Below are 20734 nucleotides of genomic sequence, written 5' to 3'. Positions count from 1 at the left end.
ATCTAGAAGTTTGGAATATTTTCCAACTTAATTTTCCCATCTTCAGTTTTCCTATATTGCCAGCAAAGGCTTTCCTATAGCCTTTTCTCCATTAAATTCATAATGCACAGGAATAGAATGTAATGATACCCTTTCCCACAAAAAAGTTCTAACATTCTGTGCAGCTTTGCATAATGTCAGAGAGTGGGTGCCAGACACTTCATCAAAGCTGATGTCAGCAGGAAACTATTACTGTGTGGAATATATTGATATGGGCAAAAAGTAATTTGTTTTATAGGAGCAATCTGTTCTTCTGTATTGAAAACAAAAGTTTGGATCGGTATCTACTCATGTTTGTTTAGCCAACTACAACTTGTTGTTTACAGTCTCCTGTTGTAATTCGGTCTCAAGGACAGTCACAAGAAAAGAAACAGTTTGATCTTCTCAGTGACCTTGGTTCGGACATATTTGCTGCCCCTGCTCCTCAATCTTCAGTTGCAGCAAATTTTGCAAATTTTGCACATTTCAACAGTCATACAGGTAACAGGATTTTTGTGTTTCTGGATTTGGTGTTGATAAATATGGGAATCCATGCTTCTTGGAGAATAAGTAGTAAATTTCAGTTTTTAAAAATGGCATTGCTTTAAATGATTTGTGAAATTATAGCATCAACAAGTACTACTTAATCATTTTTGAGAAATGATAATATGAGGTTATTGATGTACAGGAAACAGAAAAGAGTCTGGAAAAGCATACTGGTCACATTTTGTCCATATTTTGTTTGGAAGTAGCTAACAAGGTCTGTAAAAGTTGAAGGAAAGAGGCAGTAGAAGTTGTAATCAGAAATTATTAGGGGTACAGCTAATGTTGACCAAGCATGTGGTTGAACTGAAGGTCGTCTTTAACAGTGAAAGAACCACCATGGTTTATGCCTCTCTATCTAATAAGAAGCATAGCTATGGTTTATTTATTCAGTTTTTTTAAAGCTTATATCATGCTTTCTAGTGTTTTCATACCAAATGGGAAGGCCAATGGGAATTATAATCAAGCTGTAAAATACTATAGAGATTGGCTATTCGTATTTGTATCCTTGGGGGTATAAATATGAATAGTGGCACCACAGGTGTCACAGAAGCCAATTCCTGCCTCCTAGAACCAGACAGCCCATTCACCATTTGGTGCACAGTGCTTGGTTCTGTCGTCATTGCACCAATCACAGAAGGAGCCCGGCGAGCTCTTCCCCACCTCTCTGCGCAACTGACTACCCCGGCATGGGGACGGGAGGTTTGAGTCTCCCCGCTAGCCAATTACTAGTCAGCTACACTGAGAGGTGGGGAAGAACCAGCTGGGCTCCTTCTGTGATTGGCACAACAATTATGATGGAGCCAAGTGCTGAACAGTGAGTGGACTGACTGGTTCTGGGAAGAGGGAATGGACCTCCATGACACCTGTGGTGCTGCTATTCATGTTCATAATCCCAGGAATGTGAATATGAATAGCCCATCTCTACTATAGAGTAAATGCTCCAAAATTACAGAACAACAATGCAGTGAGGGACAGAGTAAGCACTAAGTAAATTTACATGAAATAAATTCCTGTGTAATGGCAGTTCTGTCAAAGAGAATGCAATCCCATCATGTGAGAAGTTATCCAGTTTTGATGTATCCTCAGAAAATACCCTGTTTATTAACTGCCCCTTTGCCTGGATTGGTACACAGAGAATGGCCTCTCCCTCCTCTCTCAGGGCATGAGCTGATTGAGAGGAAGCTGCCCCTCAAGTATCTTGAACATAAACTATTTGGTAATACCAGGGGCATTGCCACCCTATAAAATGTACTCTGGTTACAGAGTTGTTGTGACTCTGTAAGCATATGCCACCGTTTTTGTCACCAGTAATTTCTAAAGACCCTTCAAATGTAGTCCTGTGAGGAATGCATTGTGGTAATCCATTCTATTTGTAACTAAGACATGTGGCTTCATTCACTTGAGAAATAATTGACTATAGGGTCAATTTAATCCTTCAACATTCTTATTTTCAAAAAACTCAAGTGTTAAGTTATATCAGTAGGTCAGGGCTGTCACATACAGCTCGCAGCCTAGCTTCAGAATCCTTACACCTGCTATCACTTTAAACCTAAGGCAGAGCAGTCAATTTTTTGCTCACTATTTGGGGAGTGGGGGCAAAGGTTGAGAAGCATCTGAAGAACAGATGCAGTTTTAAAAAAAATAAGGGCAGTAGTAGAGCTAGAAAGAAGTGGCTCCACCCACTTTTGTTTCTGGCAGGGCCAACCACTGACTTCAGCCTACCAACTATTGACTTGTGGCGTTAGTCAGATTGTCACTGAAGGCGTTTGGCCTTTAACAGAAAACAGATTGTTCCTTCCTGCTGTCAGTAAAGAATAAGTCCTGTTTTTAGATCCTGATAATACAAATGCAGACCAGTGGCAAAAGTGCAAATGTTGCCCAACTTTCATGGCTCCTTTTGTATGCAGCAAATGTGAAATGTCATTATTAGTGGTTTCATACGAGGAAAAGAAACAGTAAATATTTTAAAGAGTTGTGTTTTCATGGGGAAATGGTGGCAGCAGCTTTTTCCTTTTAAAAATGTAGATTGGCTGTTGCTGCTGACACATCCCTCCCTTGAACCACAATCACTTCAGATAATGCTACATCATGGCTGAGTCCAGAGGCAGTGTTCAGCTGGACTAGGAGATAATGGTAGTCCCTACTGGCCAGTATGAGCATTTTTAAAAAGCATTGTTTGGAGACATCCCAGTTAACTACTTCCTTGGACACTTGATTATTTTGTTTTATAATCATAGTCTTAATTTGAACAGTTTGAATTTGAACTACATAGAAATATTATCGTAATACTAAGTTTGTTTATTTATTTGTTCCATTTATAAGCTGCCTTTGTCCTTATTTGGGGACTCAAAGGCAGCTCAAAGTGTTAAAAAATGTAAAAAATGTGAACACAATAAATGGAATATTACATGCTAACAATAATAGTAATTAAAATACATTGAATGATTTAAAACATTTAAAACTTTAAAAACAAACTTATTCAGCTAAAAAAACTGCATTCAGGGACTCAGTTATGGTTATTAAAAGCCTACTTGAAGAGTTGGGTCTTTAACTGTCAGCAGAAGGATAAAGAGATGGAGGCCAACCTAACCTCTTGAGGAAGACCATTCCACAGCTTGGAAGCAGCCACAGAGAATGCCCTCTCTTGTGTCCCTATCAAACATGTCTGCAATGGCAATGGGACAGGAAGGAAGACCTCCTCTGATGAGCTTAAGGACAGGGAAGGTTTATATGAGAAGGTATGGTCATTCAGGTAGCCTAGACCAGAGGTCCCCAACCCCCGGTCTGCAGCCCGGTGCTGGTCCGTGGCCTGAGCCAGACTGGGCTGCCAAGACAGACCTCCCACCCCATCTCCCGCTTGCCCGTTTGCACCTGTGCGCGCTCCAACATGCCCATGTGAGTGCCATGGCGCCGTTTGCACATGCGCACGAGAGAGTGCCCAGACAAGTGCTGTGGCACTCTTTGCACGTGCACGCACATGGGCATGCTTGTGTGTCCGCAGACTGAAAAAGTTTGGGGACCGCTGGCCTAGGCCTAAATCATATAGGATTTTAAATGTAATAACCAACACTTTGAATTGGGCCTGGAAACAGACTGGTAGCCAGTGCAATTGTTGTAGCAGAGGCATTATATGCTTCCTGTAATTTGCCCCATTCAGCAGTCTGTCAGCTGCCTTTTGAACCAGCTGAAGTTTCCAAACTGTCTTCAAAGGCATCCCCATGTAGAACATGTTACAGTAATCCAAATGAGATACAATTAAGGCATGTGTCACTGTAGCCAAATCAGACAACTCAAGGAATTGGCACATTTGATGCACTGGTTTTAACTGTACAGTAGACCCTCGACTTACGGAATTAATCCGTATTGGAACTGTGGCTGCAAGTCGAAAATTCCGTAGGGTGAGGGTCCATTTCCCATAGGAATGCATTGAAAATCATTTAATTCGTCCCAGCCTGAGAGAAAAAAATCCAGGGCTTCCAAAGCTGCACCCGCTGCCCTCTGCCTTCTGTCCCCACTGTCCTCTGCCTCCCATCCCTGCGGGGACGGGAGACAGAGGGCACCGGGGACAGGAGACAAGAAGCCAGTGGGTGCATCTTTCTAAGCTCTGAAAGCCGGCAGTGGGCACGGAGCGGCTTTCGGACGGATCGGCTTTTGGAGCTTAAAAAGGTGCACCCACTGGCGTTTCCTGTCCCGAGTGCCCTCTGCCAGGCACCGGGGACAGGAAACAAGAGGCCAGTGGGTCCAGCTTTCTAAGCCCTGAAAGCCCAAAGCTGACAGCAGGTGAAGAGCGGCTTTCGGCTTTCCCCGCCTTCCTGCAGCCTACGGACTGGAAGGGGGAGGCAGTGAAAGCACCAGATTTGAATTTGGCGCTTTCCCCGCCTCACCCTTCTGGTCCGTAGGTCGATTCTCCAGCTGCAAGTTGAAGTGAAACTTTGCGGCCAGAGAAATCCGTAGGTCGAAAAGTTCGTAAGTGGAGCCGAACGTAAGTTGAGACTCCACTGTACAGTACAAATGCATGCCTGACAATAGCCAAAAACCTGAGCAAGTATATATCATGCATTACATTGTTTAAAGTGCTCTACGTATATTATTTTGATTATCTGTACAACCCTGTAGTTCAGATCAGTACTGTATTCCTATCCTTCAATTACATGTATTAGTCTTAAGAATATAAAGACTCACTGAATGATCTGATGCAAGCCTGTGACTGAAACAATATTGTGATCCAATATTTCACGTACACTTTATTTCAACTATTTACTGCATCAGGCCAGCATTCATTTATTAGTTGATTTCTTTTTATGCTGTTGTTAGAAGAAGTGAGTCATCTCTGTTGTGCCATTCCATATAAGAAGCATTTACAAAATGTCATGTAAAATCTATAGTTTTATGTTATCTGAGGTTGATATGACCAGTTGTTTTAGAGATACAGCAGCTTGCTGTCCAGCCTGTGAGGGAAGGGAAATGTGTTATATTACCTGGATTTAAAGCCACATATAGAAGCAGATTAAATAGAGTTAGAAGATGGTGCAGAAATCAAAGAAATTTAGTAGCATATGTAGCAGAGAAGAATAACCTGAAGGTAAGGATGAATGAAGACTTGTGCTTGCGAAGAAAAAAGAGAATTGAAGTGAGCACGAATTCTGCAGAAATGTCAGGGAGGACATTAGGCTTTATTGAAGAATGCGGGAAGAATGCAAAGGAATTTTGTTCAAGACTGTGTCTAAATAGAGAAGGACAATGTAGGAAGTGACTTGAAGAGCAGGAACTAAAAGAGATAATGAGTGATGAAAGTCTGACATTGAAGAGAGAAGGAAGAACGGTGTAAGTGATGCTAAGGCAGTATATGATAAATGCTAAGGCAGTATATGATAAATAGGAAGAAAATGCAAAATTAGGAATACTGGAAAGGGTGGGTAAGAGACTGGATTCCAGAGAGCCAAAGAGGAATAGTTATGCTGTGTCTAGACCAGTCGTTCTCAACCTTAGGTAACCCAGGTCTTCAGGTACTGCAGCTGCAGGAGACCTTCACTTAGCTGTGCTGGCTGGGGTGTCTGGGAGTTGCAGTCCAGGAACATCTAGATTACCCAGGGTTGGGAACAACTGGTCTTGAATGTGAAGATGTCTGAACTAAATGCAATTTACTTGATTAACATACTATTGTAATCTAACAATCACAATGCAGCGATAGTAAGAGAACAATTCTGGAATTACCTAAATCAGGAAGAAGTTGGACCGATTCATGCATCCTGTAATCAAAATCACTGTAGTTGTGTTTAATTTGTCACCTTCCTACTGGTTTTAACCTTGAACTGCAATTAAAATTAAGAAAATTCTCATTTGCTTACTATTGTTATGTGGGTTATGTTGCCTCCTTTTAAGGCGCATTTACTTCTTAAAGGCTGAAATCAAGGAAGCTTGCTTGGGTGACTTAACGGCTTTTATGTGCCTAAATTATATTTACGAAGTGCCTCAGTTTCAAATCTTGCTTGCCATGTGGCATGAGAAATTGGTGTTTGAGAAGAAATTCTAAATTTGGATTTTGGCCAAACTGTTTTCAATCATAGATTCCTTGTACCTAGAAGAAAATGTTAATACAGTAATAGGCTAAAATTTGTCACATTAAATTTTTCTTAATATTAGATACTTGACTACAGTATTTTGCTGACAGGGATAAAAATGAGCACCATATTTATCAACATTTACTTCATTGCTAAACAAAAGGTATATTAAAATACTGTGGTTACTGAAATTCACTTTCATTTCTGCTGATTGATTTGAAGGGCAAAGAAATCCGTTCTTAGTGTTTTACTCAAATGTCATTGAATAAATAATATTTCCAGGCGAGACAGTTAGGATTAGAGGGCATGAGTAAGAGATGTTTTATCCCGTGTGCTGTAATTATAAAACAACTTTATGTCAGTGCCATGTTTGAGGTACAGCTGTCCTCAAAGCTTGCCATCATCTTGTTCAGTTTATGGTCTGTTTTTATTTTCATACCATTAACATGTTTTGTTCATTTGCAATTTACAGCGCAGAACTCTGCAAATGCAGGTTTTGCAAACTTTGATGCATTTGGACAGTCTAGTGGTTCGAGTAATTTTGGTGGTTTCCCCACAGCAAGTCAGTCTGCTTTTCAGCACCAAAATACAGGTAGAAGTGCTATAACATTATTAGCTTTCTTAGTATAAATTAATCTGGACAAATAGTTTAGAATCTCTCTTAACTGCTTCCTGCACTTGTTTTAACATGTACACTCTGAAGCTCTGGGGAAACCTGAAGTGAATGCCCCCTTTTCTTTGCTGTATTTGGTGTGGGTTGTGTTCTTTCTTGCATGAAATTTTTGCATTGTATTTTCTTAAGTCTCCCTACACATGAAGTAATCTGTCACATTTGCTGGCAGTGTTGTATATTGGCTAACCTCTGATAAAAAGATTATTTCACATCTTGTAGGATAACACTAAATGCACACTGAATTGCAGAAGAAACGTGTTCAAGCCACCAAAATATATTTATCTATTTAAAGATATTTCATGTGTAAGGGCTATTTGCTTTGCTCTTTAATTTGTTTATGTTATTATAATATTTGCTTGGAATGACAAGCTGCTTGTCTTGATCTAAGGCTGACTTATTTTCTTTTTCCTTTTTCCTTTGTTAAAGTGTGTCGTCTTAAAACTTTCTTTTAAAATTTTGTTTTTCCCTTCTGTTAACTTTAACCCCTCACACAATTTCTGGCTGTCCAGCGTTCAGAACGCTTTCATCTAGCTGCAGTTTTGGTGAATTTACTACTTCTGCTTTCCCTCTCCAGGCTATGCGCAGTAAGTTCCACTGAGGTGGGAAATTCAGCTCACTTCATTTACAGTTTCATTTTTGCATTCCCAGTATCATCTTCAAATTTGCTTATGTTAGTCATCCTTTTAAAGGGTGTTAGGTTGTAATTTACTAGCATGGTTGTACTTGACTAAGAGTCTTCCCAACATATATAAAAAATAGAAGCCTAAGCACATTTTTTGTAATTAAAATTAAAAATATTTATTTTTTTATTCATTTATTTATTGTATTTTTACTCCGCTTATCTGGTCAGATGACCACTCAGCTATCAGCTATAAAAGCTATCAGCTTTCATGAGAATTTCTTAATACAGTATTAAGATACCTATTTCATAGCAGGGTTACTTGTAGCTTTTGCCATTCTCAGGTGCCAGTGCTCAAAAATGTTCATTCTGTTATAATCTTCTGAGAAAATCATACAAACAAACTGGTTTTTTAAACTCTTTCGGAAATTGTATTGTCCAAGACATAGTGTTTTTTACAATAAATTGGGCTATATGTCTTAAGAGTTGTTATTCAGATGTTGATCAGAGAATCTTCTGTAAGTTAAGAACTAAATATACTGTAGCAGGTATATTTAGTATATAAAAACTTTCCCATTTTAAATTTGAAAATATTAAAATACATTATTGCTGCAGGTGCTGGTAGGGAGTATTAACTTTAAAATGTGACATGGTATTTTCTGTTGCTCTTCATTCTTTAAAGTTTAGAATGCACACAACAATAATCCCTGTGTACAATGGTAGTTCAAGTATCACTCAAAATCCTAAGGAAACTTAATGTCTATTTATCTATCTTTATGTGCTTGTTTAAAGACATTTCACTGTTACTGGGGATAGTCAGATAATTGTTATAAAGGGAATTCCTGTTTACTTTCAGTTTAAATTTGCAAAGGGAGATAGAAGCTTAAAGTGAGTGTGCCATTTTTGTCAATAATTGAAGCTACCTTTGTTAAAACAGCTGCTCTTCTAGGACTCTGCACCCATTTTAACAAATTAAAACTATAGGAACCTTCTTAAAGTACATCACCTTTTAACATATACAATCAGCAGTAGCATTTACAGAGAAATTCATTAAATGTTTTAAGTATCCATCATGTTTAACTTATCTTGTTACAGGTGGAAGCGCTGGATCAATGAATGCTAACTTTGCACATTTTGATAACTTCCCCAAATCCTCCAGTGCTGATTTTGGAGCCTTCAGTGCTTCTCAGAGCAACACAACTGCAGCCAGTAAAACTGCAGTGAATAAACCGAATCTCCAGTCAGCAGATAAATATGCAGCTCTTGCTAATTTAGATAATATCTTCAGCACAGGGCAAGGTACTAGTTCTTATTCTTTGACCTGTTTCTTACACTATTTGTCATGGCAGTACTTATGCTCTTTAATGTTGCAGTAGATTTGGTGAAGTTCTTAATGCTTCACAATATATAAACTGTCAACACCAGTTGCATAGTGTATGTAGATATATTCCACTAGCAGTAATGGAGACATAGTGGATCTGATGAAAAGAAAAACAGTACTTTAATGTGTTGTTCCCTGGCATGTTCAGTACTTTCTTTCATATTAGACTCCGTAGTGTCAATATTTTATGAGTTATTGTATCAAGGCATCTGAGACTGTGTTTGTTAATAACTTATATGGTCTATAATTAGTGACAATGCTTCCAAAGAAACTTGAGTGTAGGTAAACTGTCACGTACTTCATCAACTGTTGGTGATTCTACTACAGAAACATAGGCATCAAAAGAATTATAAAAATAGATTTTACTCTATTCTGTCTGTTTTTAAAATCTTTCATATGTTTATAGTGCATGGTACAAGCCCCCTTATAAGTACAAAAAGTATCTTGTAATTGGCATTAACATAGGATATGATGCAACAAAAATGACTGTGTGGTAGATTGTGTAACTCACTGTAACAAATTGTTGCTAACTAATGAGGCACCTGTTGCATTCATTAGGCATGTGCCTCATGATATGACTGATGCCTTTTTAGTTAGTAGCTCTCCACTGTGGTGAGTTACATAGTTTAATTTAAATAACTATAAACAAGTTTCTACCATTATTTTGTAATTGACATTGATTTGGGGGTTGATGCAACCATCTGTGTCTCCCTGCATACAAAGCAAAATGTTATGAAATTTTAGAGTTGTCCATCTAGTCAAGCCATTTTCAACCTTTTTTTTGGCCCCGCCATAAACACAATATAAAAGAAATATAGACCAAATCATAATTGTATAAGTTGCATAAGAAACCTTATGAGGTAGTGTGTGAAGAGTAATTTCCAATCTTCATCCCCCTTCAAATGTGCCAGGGTCCCCCAGGGGGCCATATGACCCCCATTGAGAAATGCTGATCTAGTCAAATATCTTCTAAGAGTTAAGAAAGTAGAGCTCTTGTACACAAAAACTATTAAATAATCACTTAAGGCAGAAAGTCTATAATGTTCACAGATACATGACTAGTTGGTTTTATATAGTATAATGCTCTAGATTATGCTTCTTGTAGAGTGATTATAGTAAATATTCTCAGAATAGTTGGAACCATAATAGACTGCATGCAGAACTGGGCAGTGTCACAGCACCTTCAAGGAACTCAGGGCAATTTTCATTATTAGTCTTTCCTCACCTGCTTCCCATTCACATTAATAGTTCTGAATTTGTTTTGTTGTAATTTTAATGTTAATCTGTACTGAGAGTAGCTTATTCCTGGGGATTGTAAATGAAATATATAAATAAGCAGCAGGTCTTGGGTGTAGGGATAGGTTGGCCATGGCCTTCTTGGCACTTAAAGAATTCTTGGCAGTGCTATTCCATTATAAGATTTTATGATATATCAAGCAGGAACGTAATCTGAATTTGGATTTAGAGTTGAATGTTTAACATTTATTTCTGAATGGTTCACTTTTCATTAACTTATAACTATAGATCCCTTTAAAATCAGTGATATTGTGAGGTTCCATTGCACAGTTCTACCATTCTTTGTTTTATGAGTCAGTTATAATCAAAATATGTAACAAAAGTAATAAAACATTGAAACAGGTCTATAAGTATGGAGTGATCTAAAAATTGTATGTGTAGGTAATATAGACAACATTTTAAACTATTTTCAGTCTTGCATCTAATGCTATTTTGCTCTTGCCATTAGAAACCTAAATCAGAAAAGACTTATTTTCCTCTTAGCTACTAAAAAGCCTTGTAACTATAAGTAAATATATATATATACCTCATTTCACTCCTTTTTAAGATCTTGTTAAGTCCCTGGACAGTAATTATAGGAATTTGCCATCTGCTGACTTTAAGGTATATTTGAAATTTGTGCAGTGTTTAATTACCATAATTTACAAAATAGTAGCTTATTAAGTAAAAGTGGTTACTACACTCCTTAAAATTTGATGCTCTTACAAGTTTAATCTTGTAGAATAATTACGTTGAGCTATTTGGGGTTACTCTAAGCAATTAATTTGATTAAATAGCTTGGTTTAGTTCTGTTAGGTAGATACAGAGCCAGAAGTATTACAAGCAAAAACAAAAGAAAATAAATAAATAAAAGAACATGGCTAGCTCTTCTAAAGCCAAAAGCATGTATCTCTTCAACATGCATTTAACAGGCAATATTTCTTCTCATACCCTAAAATAGAACTTAAAAAAAAACCTTTTGGAAGCATAGTATGAATGGAAACCAAGTATTTTTCTTTGACACCCACACTTCTTAGTGTATTTTTTGCAATCATTTTCTAGACACTCATGCCCATAATTATTGTTCACTTATTCATGCCATAAAAGCTGCTTGAAATGGCACATGCCTTGTTTCAAGTGACTCATTTACAGCACTTCTTCACATTGTTAGAAATACTTTTGTTGTTGTTACTCATCACAGTATTTGTTCTTCCTGCAGTAACAAAGAGATAAATTTGTAAATTTGTCTCTTTGGTAATCTGCTTCATATGAATTAAAGAAAGCAAGCATCTCTATTGCAGGCATAATACATGTGCTGGTTCTATGTTATACTTGTTTGGCTATTTATAAATATTCAGTATAGGTGTGTTGGGTTTATTTATGTAGGGCTAACTATAATTGTGAGGTATCAAGGAAGAAAACAAGAAAGCTCTCCTGCCCACTGTCTTTCTTTATTCACATTCCAGAAAATGAGATGAACAAATTGTTCACTGTGGTAAAATGTTTATTGAGAGTATGGCCTTGTATTTGGAGAAGGAACAAGAGGGAAGTGTGGGGGAAAGTAACAGTAAATTATCCAATAAAATATAATATCTACCATTGTATTTTATTCTGAAAATCTTATGTGAATTTTTAATCTGCTTTTTCCCCCCAGGTGGTAGTGAGCAGGGAAGTGGCTTTTCTGCCAGTCCGGCACCAGCAGGTCCTACCGTGTCAGCCCCAAATCAGACAAGTACATCTTCAGACAAGTATGCAGCTCTAGCAGAATTAGACAGTGTGTTCAGCTCCACAGCAACCTCTAGTAATGCATATACTTCCACCAGTAATGTTAGCAGGTACTCTTTCTTGATAGACATCAATGTAAACCAGTTGTGTTTACAAACAGAAAGTGGAAAACTTTCTGAAAGGCCACAGTTTAAAAATGGCAGAGTTGGTTATGATAGGGCTAGGAAATCTCTGCCCTGACAGATGATGTTGGACTCCAGCCCCCATCAGCCCCAACCATAATGGCCAATTGTCAGGGATGATGGAAGCTATAGCCTAACATGTGAAGGGTTATTTACCACACTGAATATATTGCATGGAGTGGATATATATGGAAACAACATGGTTTACTAAAACTGAAAGTTCAAATTTTACTATAAATTTTGCCAACTAGAGGTTGGAGAATAAAATAGAAACAAATATACTCGAAAGGGGTTGGAGGCAGTGCTTCTGCGTTTTCAATGAGTTAACTTATTTTTAATGAGAAGTCATGTGCATTAATGTTTCACATTGGTTTTAATGCCATATAATTTAACTTAAATCTTTTACAAAGTTTGGTATTAGACATGTCAAAAGAAATTAAATACTTAACTGAAAGTTTAGATTCCTGCTTTGTATCTTAGCTATGTTCCTTTTGCCTTATTGTTGAGCACATTTTTGGCTACTGAAGGACTTCATTTGTAGTACAGTGGTGCCTCACACAACGATGTTAATTGGTTCCAAAAAAATCAACGTTGTGTGAAACATCGTTCTGTGAAACACCATTTCTCATAGGAATGCATTGAAAACCGGTTAATCCGTTCCAATTGGAACGGATTGACATCGCTGAGTGAAAATCCCCATAGGAAACATCGCTGTGTGAAACAATGTTTCCTTCATTGGAATGTATTGAAGCCGACTCAATACATTTCAATGGCTTTGCGAAGTCCTTTTTCGCTCCTGTAAAAGTGTCTTACAATGTTTGGAAGCTGTTTTAAATGATTGCAATGGTTAGTCCACCTCCTGAAACCTATGCAAACTGATTTTGGTGTTGTTCTGACACTTCATTAATTTATGATGATTTTTTGAATTTTCTCCATTGGAAACCATTGGATGGTAAGACACTTTTACAGGAGTGAAAAGGGAGATCGTTGTGTGAAAATCCCCCATAGGAAACATCGCTGTGTGAGGCAGCAGATTTGACAGAAAAAGGCATTGTTGTGTGAATTCATCGTTGTGTGAGGCACTTGTTGTGCGAGGCACCACTACATTAGCTTTTGACTTCTGTGTTTTGAAGTGATTGCTTTTAGGGCCATGCCTGGATCCCCATACTCGGCTCAAATGCCAGTTCAGCACTTCAAATTGGATTCTGATTCAATCAGTAATGTGAGGGAAAGTGTCAGGCAGTAGGAAAAGAGGAAAGCGTTGACTGAAAAATGGAAGCTATAGTGTTTAGTTTGCAAGAATATCTTCAGTTTTATTGTCTTGTCTCCTCATGATTTGTTCCAAGCATGATAGACTTCCTTCAAAAATTTTACCTTAAAAATGTCAGGCTTCTGATCTAGAACCCCTTCATTTTTTTCTTGTGATTCGTGATATCTTTAAAGCTTTCTTCCAGCACCACATTTTAAATGAGTCTATATTCCCTGTCAGTTTCAGTTTTTGCATCCATACATCATAATTTGGAACAGCAAAGGATGGATGAATTTGGCCTTAATCTCTAATGGCATATTCTTACATTAGAGATATTTTCTAGTTTAATAGATACCCTTCCACATTTTAGTCTTCTACTGATTGTTTTGGCTGCATCTCCATTTGAATTGATGATTTAGGCAAAGTACAAAACTTTTTTCACAGTTTGATTTCTTCATTGTCACCATTCAAATTATGTAATTCTTGTGCATTCATGACTATTGTCTTAATATCCAATTACAATCCTGTCAGATCAGATAAACTGACACATGAACCTCTTCCTAAGAGTCCTACAGAACTATAGACTCCAGAGAACTATATTCTAAGTTATAAAAGTTCATATCTCAATTAGATCAGATCTATGAAAATATCTTAACAAACTCTGTAATTAAAAGACTAGACTAGAACGTAATGAATTATTAAATCACAGCACCATATATGAAAAAATCTTACACCCCCAACAGAATTTTCTCCTCTCTAATGGTGTTTTTCTGGCATCCTTTGCTCCTTGCCCTGGCTCTTTTCTGACCGCTATTTATATCTTTATTGTCCCTTAATCAGTTATAAACAGTCTTTTCTTCAGGGCAATGAAGTTCCAAAAGCCTGGAGAATCAAGAAAAAAAATTCAATAGGAAATCCAATTATTCTAGCACGTGTTATAATTCCAATGGTTTATATCTGAAAATTTGGCAAGTTGCCATTTTGTTATGACTGAAAATTTTACAAGGTCTGCAGGAACAAAGTCAGTAACATAAAAAAAATCTAAACTCCCAGAAACCTGGAAAGTCAGACTATTCTAATTTTAAAGAAAAATCTGCATACCATATCCATGTCTGCTCATCATTTGGAAAACAAGTTCAACTGTCAGGATTTTTATGATAGAGTGACCTGGCTTGGTTGGAGCTAGCCACATGTTTTGAAATGATGTTAGTAAACCATTGTTCAAGCCTTGATTTTAAAAGATCTTTGATTATCAAGGCTGCTTCTTCCATGCCTCCCTTAACTATTTTAACACTTTATATATTAAAAAATTCACAACTTGACAGTCCTGCTTGTGCACTTACTTTATTCAGTCTTCATCAATGATTGCTTTAGGTTATCCTGAGAACATATCTAACAGTCAAAAAACTCAGAGTTCACATGATGTTGCATTGAACAGTGCAACAAAGTCCAAGTACAATGGTCAGAGTATCTCACTGAAAGACAGCCTGATGGGCAGCAGATAGATGCAGGCGAGGCAGCATTATTAAGTTAACCTAATGAACAGAGAAGATGATCATATAATAGTACTGTTGAACTGAAACTGCTAATGAGTTAAAATAATGAGGAGATGTAATGGATTGTAAATTAAATGGTCAATAAAATGAAAAACAATAGTGTTTGTTTTTGTAAGTCACATTAAGAATATCATTGTGCAGTATGATCATAACATATGTGCTTTGTCAATAAAAGAAATGTATTTTCTAGCAGAATTCCCGTGAATACACATACACAAATGTACAAAAAACAAAGTCAGTATTTTTTTTTCAGTGAGCCAGGCAAAGGAAACTTATCAGACATATAATGAAAGCTAGGGCCAGTGGTCAGTGTGGGGAGAGCGGGAACAGAATACAGTTCTTCAAAAGGTGGTTTCAAATAAAGTGATTAGCTGTAGGTATGTAAGTAATTGGCTCTAATGTTGCTTAATATGAATTATTTTCAGCAATGCTTTTGGAACAGTGCCAGTGGGTGCTAATACACATACACAGCCTGCATCATCAAATGTTCCTGGTCAATATGGAGGTACTAAATAATCATATTAATTTGTGCTTGAGAGATATGTTTACTCGGGGTACTAATTTCCTCTAATATTGCTTGTCCTGTATTACATCAGAAGGCAAACTATATTTATTTACATAGCACTCTTTATTCTAGCAAAAATACTGAAGCATTCAGAGGATTCTGCACCAGCTTAAGTGAGAAATAATTAGCTCTTTTGCCCACACATGTAGCCCCTTTACTGTTTCAGATAAACCAGGAAGCTGTTGTTTCAGAACAAGTCAGGATAGATTGACATTGGTTTAATATCCTGGCTTGTTTAGAAGCTGGTAACCATAGGTTTCCACTTCATATAACATAGGAGACTAGTGAATTCCTGATTTATATGTAGTTCATGCAGAGGATGAACAAAAAAAAAGGCTCATTCATATCTTGTCTTATTAAGCTGAGGTATGATTATATAAACTGGCTCTCCGATAGCTTAAACTCAATTATGATACAGTGTTGTTGTTTTGCTAGGCAGTCTGAGGATGTATAGTGTTTTTATTATGTCAATGCTTCATTTTTCAGCAGCATCGTCCACAAATCCTTTCGTGGCTGCCCCTGTAGCTGCCATAGCTCCTTCAACGAATCCATTCCAAACCAATAACAGAGGACCATCAGGTTAGAAAAAGAAACCATGCTATGCAGTTTTGTTTGATAGCAATTGATGTTTTTATTTTTTGTAATTTTCAATTTCTAACTGTAGGTAGACTAATATTCGAAATAGTCATTCTCTCTCATGGAATAAAATGCTTAATTTGGTTACTGTTACTACAGTGGTGCCCTGCATAGCGATGATAATCTGTTCCAGATAAATCGTTGCTATCCGGAATTGTTGCTATCCGAAACAAAAAACCCCATAGGAACGCATTGAAACCCCTTCAATGCATTCCTATGGGGGATAAACTCACCGCTATGTGGAAATCCCCCATACGGCTGCCATTTTCGCCGCCCGGTATGCGAGGGAAAGGGTGCGAAAATGCTGCGGGCGGCCATTTTTTTCTTCCGGCAGCCATTTTGGAACCGCCGATCAGCTGTTTCTAAAACATCGCAGTGAAATGCTTACCGGTTTTCCCATTTAGAACATCGCAAAATCCGCATCGCTATGCGGAGTCATCATTAAAGAGGCCGCTCGTTATGCAAGGCACCACTGTAGATTTAGTCATGTGGATCAAACAGTCAAAAACAGATTATGTGCATAGGTTCCAGGGTGGATGAAAATTGTGCTTTCTTAAAAATCAAATTGATTTAAATCACAATTAAAATTTTAAAAATCAATTTTAAAAAATCCACTCTGATAGTTTCAAATAAAAATCTTTTCCTTCATACTTTTTTGAAGGAGAAATCTATTTAGCAATGTATTTTTACTTTAGACACACTGGTTTTAGTACACTTCTAATACTGTATTTTAGATTTCTCTTAAGGACTACAGTGTATATATTAAAAAGTAAATACTGTCTTTCTTTAGCTCTGATTTATTTTGGCCCTTATGCTTTGTAAAACTTGAATAGTGTCTGTATTAATGTGTTCTGTTAAAAGATACCCATATCTGGGGCCCCTAAAGAGAGCAGCAAAATAATACCCAAATTTTGTTTTGAAGTTTTTAGAAGGCATTTAAATATGTTCTGTTTTAGGATGTAAAAATATTTTTGAGAAGATGTTTATAATTGATATGACAATGTCTGGTCTCTTTGTGACTTCTCAAAAGGCCTTTCAGGAGCAATGCATTCTCACATGTTTCCTCAGGCTCACTTTGGTAGGTGGCCACATTTTATATAAGTTCCATGTGGCTAACTGTTCTTTTGCTTGTGAAAATGTACTGCCAGTCACTGATTCCTCTGCATGTACAACTTTTTCAACCCTTCTTCCATAATTTGGAATGGAGTGGGCATGGAAGGTGATTTACTTCATATATGTTGACATTACTTAACGAAAATTTAAGATTTATGCATCAATCCTAAACATATATGCTGAGAAGTACATTATTTTCCTCAGGATTTGCTGTCAAAGAAGTGTGCTTAGGATTGTGAGCTAAAATTGTTACTATGTCTTACCTCCATGGTCACATTAGTAGATGCTTAAAAAGTGAGTTTTGAAGTTTGTGTTCATAGTAGCTAAAGTGAAACTAATACATACCAAACCATTGTATATTGTCACAATGTGTTTGGGTTTGCTATTTTAGCAGGTTTCACTGTTAAGTATCCTCCCTGCTAATAGAAGCTTCTGTAAGTTCTGTTGGTGAACTATCTGTATCGTGTCTATTTTTATATTCATCTGCGCCTCTGTTTTAGAATTACTTTAACACTCTTATGCCATATCTTTTCTAGCTAGCCATAACTAATGTCTGAGGAATATGGTAAAATAGAATTAAGACTGTGCCAGTTCTCTACAGCAGGGTAGGGGTACGTAGCATGAGTGGAAAAAAAGTAATAGATTTTCCAGTAATATAATCCTCTAGAAATATCAGATTATTAACGTAACTAATAATATTATCTTTAAAAAAGCTTAATTGCTTACACTACTTACCGTATTTTTCAGTATATAAGATGCCCCCATGTATAAGATGCCCCCCACTTTTCTAACCCAAAATTAAGAAATCTAAGTGGGGCTTAGCAAGTGTAGGGGAAAAGAGATCAAAGCACTGCAGGATCGCTTTTATCCCTGCTTTCCCCTCCGCTTGGTTTTTCTCTCCTCAGCTTACTTCCGTGTATAAGACCAGTGGTTCTTAACCTTTTGTTACTCGGATGCTTTTAAACTGCAACTCCCAGAAACCCCAGTCAGGACAGCTGGTGGTGAAGGCTTCTGGGAGTTGCAGTCCAAAACTCCTGAGTAGCCCAAGGTTAAGAACCAGTGTATAAGACGACCCTCAATTTTTAGTCTAAAGATTTTAGACAAAAATATAGTCTTATACATGGAAAAATACGGTAATATGTAGCAATGCTGTTGAGCTATATTTGTCTCACAACCCAGCAAGAATATTTGAACTAATTTCATGAGCCAAAGGGAGATTGTGCAGATTTATTAAACAACAATCTTCCTTTAAAAGAAGAGCCCCAACTACCCCCTCAAACAGTTGCATTGAGTATGTTGATCAGTTGTAAAATGGGACTGCTGCTTTAAATTGGACAGAACTGGACTGTTTAGTAAAAGCTGCTATAATGCTGTTATTGTTGTTTCAACTTATAAACCACACGGTAGTGCTAGAGCACTCTCTGTGTGGTTTACAACATAATTATGCAATGAACACTCTGCCCCTAGTGAACTGAGTACTCATTTTACCAGTTTTTGAAGAATGGAAGGCTGAGTCAACCTTGAGCTGGCATTCTGAACCCGTTGGGATCAAACTCAGGTTGTAAGCAAAGGTTTGACTGCAGCACTGCAGTAAATTATTTCTGAAAACACTCTTAAACTAGTGAGTTAAATCGTTCAATGACATTCAAATATTCAATCACTTGACTATTTTTCCCATCTTAAATATATTCTGTTGTTGTTTTTTTATTTTATTATATTGTTTTTATTCTGTTTATTATTGTTAGCCGCCCAGAGTAGACTTCAGTCTAGATGGGCGGGGTATAAATTTAATAAATAAATAAATAAATTCATGAAATTAAATATTGCCTCCTGCCCCACTTGAATATTATTGTACACAGAAAATCACTGATAATGATAGTTGATGGTTAATTGTGACTTGTGATGTCTGCTCTGAGAAAGATATGTGGAAAACCTTGGGAAATTTGGAAGAGATACTAGCAAATACTACATTGGTCAAAAGGGTCTAACCAAACAGGGCTTTTGCTGTGTTCCTAGAAAGTCCTAAAGATCAATGTTTTTAAAGCTAGTCACATGATTGACTGCTTCATAAGGGATTCTGTAAAAAAGCTAGTGTGATTTCATAGCAGGGATAGAACACTTTTCAAAGTAATTGAGTGCTTGTTTCCCTTGTCAGCAGCGACATTTGGCACAGCATCCATGAGTATGCCTGCAGGATTTGGAACAACTGCCTCATATAGTCTTCCTACTAGCTTTAGTGGCAACTTCCAACAGCCTTCATTTCCACCCCAGGCAGCCTTTCCTCAGGCGGCTTTCACCCAGCAAGCTAATGGTAATTACTTGTCCATTTCATTTTGTTTCAACAGATGGGAGTACTGTAGTAACTTAATCACATCTTTCTGATTTCTCTATTAATGTTAAAATCATCTTGCCTATACTGTATAATAATTTTGGCTGATCAATTAAATGTTGTGGTTTAGCCTCAAGATGTAATTGGATAGTGGGAAGAAGTTATCTGATCAGGACTGTATTTTAAACTCTGTTTTCCTCAGTTGTTCCTTCAGCACAAGAATAACTGTTGATGTGAATTATCTTTGGTACTAGAAAAGAGCTAACAATCCCAGCTAAATTGCTACTTAGCACGCATAGAGAATTTATTGGAGATTTTTGTTTACATTTTAAAAGGGAAGATAGCCTGCCATCTATATCCAAGGATGTTTGTACCACTAGTACACATTTTACTGTACAAACAGCTGTATATTAGAGTAGACATCAGGGTGTTGTACAGTACAGTTTCTGTTGCATAAGTGATTGAACAATGTGGGTCACATGATTGCAGTGCTGCTTGTGCTATTGCTTGTGCAGTGGTGTGATCCATTCCTACTGTAATGTTGATAATTTTCATTCTAGTAAATTTATGTTGCAGTTAGGCCTGAATGTTTATCCTTCAAGTATCTGTAACACAGATGATTGAATAAGGATAAATTTTTATCCTGAAATGTGTTACCGGTTTTAATTTTGTTAAAGTGGGATACTGATGTTCTGTTTCTTTGTTATACGGAACATGATGATATGGGATCTGAACCCATTATATTGGTTGAGGTAAAACAGTTTTTTAACAAAACTTAATTGTGTGGTGTGGTACTTCACTACCAGTCTAATGCTAATTTCTGATGTTCTGTTACAAAGGTGCAGGATTTGCTGCATTTGGACAGGCAAAACCAGTAGTAACTCCATTTGGGCAAGTTACAGCTGTTGGAGTATCTAGTAATCCTTTTATGGTAAGTGATTCTGAAAGATCTGGAAGTCTTTCAGATTTAGAGGTTTTTTGCAATATAGACTTCAGTTCATGTATTCAGTAGAAAACAACATTGGAGGGACCATTTACATACTACTGTTTCCCCAAAAATAAAACCTAACCTGAAAATAAACCCTAGTATGATTTTTCAGGATGCTTGTAATATAAACCCTACCCCAAAAATATAATACAATGGATACCTAAACCTAGCAGCCTAATTAGTTATGTGACAATGATTGCAAGATGAGTCTTTTGTAAGTCATATGCCAATACGCTCAATATTAAAAGAGGACTTTGATTCTTGGACAATGTTCATGCCTTATAAAAGATGTGTCTGCTCTCTTATCATTTCTCCTTC

The 20734-nt window shown here is 37.1% G+C and overlaps 1 protein-coding gene across 35 annotated transcripts in view; it reads left to right on the top strand.

The window, feature by feature from the left end:
* The window catches only part of AGFG1 (ArfGAP with FG repeats 1), a 41971-nt gene that overhangs the window by 18214 nt on the left and 3023 nt on the right, over window positions 1-20734 (top strand). For 3 of the 35 annotated variants that reach the window (XM_020792557.3, XM_020792568.3, XM_072995997.2), the window contains exons 5-14: window positions 366-519; window positions 6598-6717; window positions 7308-7382; window positions 8513-8716; window positions 11728-11908; window positions 15211-15290; window positions 15837-15929; window positions 17017-17064; window positions 19255-19410; window positions 20268-20359. In XM_020792557.3, coding sequence (XP_020648216.2) covers window positions 366-519; window positions 6598-6717; window positions 7308-7382; window positions 8513-8716; window positions 11728-11908; window positions 15211-15290; window positions 15837-15929; window positions 17017-17064; window positions 19255-19410; window positions 20268-20359 — 1203 coding nt within the window. The remainder of the gene's footprint in view (window positions 1-365; window positions 520-6597; window positions 6718-7307; window positions 7383-8512; window positions 8717-11727; window positions 11909-15210; window positions 15291-15836; window positions 15930-17016; window positions 17065-19254; window positions 19411-20267; window positions 20360-20734) is intronic. The other 32 variants (XM_072995995.2, XM_020792564.3, XM_020792560.3 and 29 more) reach the window with 32 other exon arrangements.

The sequence above is a fragment of the Pogona vitticeps genome, chromosome 3, assembly GCF_051106095.1.
Source record: "Pogona vitticeps strain Pit_001003342236 chromosome 3, PviZW2.1, whole genome shotgun sequence".
In the NCBI taxonomy this organism is placed as follows: Eukaryota; Metazoa; Chordata; class Lepidosauria; order Squamata; family Agamidae; genus Pogona; species Pogona vitticeps.
The sequence above is the reverse complement of the archived record's forward strand: the minus strand, read 5'-3'. Positions and strand labels throughout refer to the sequence as shown.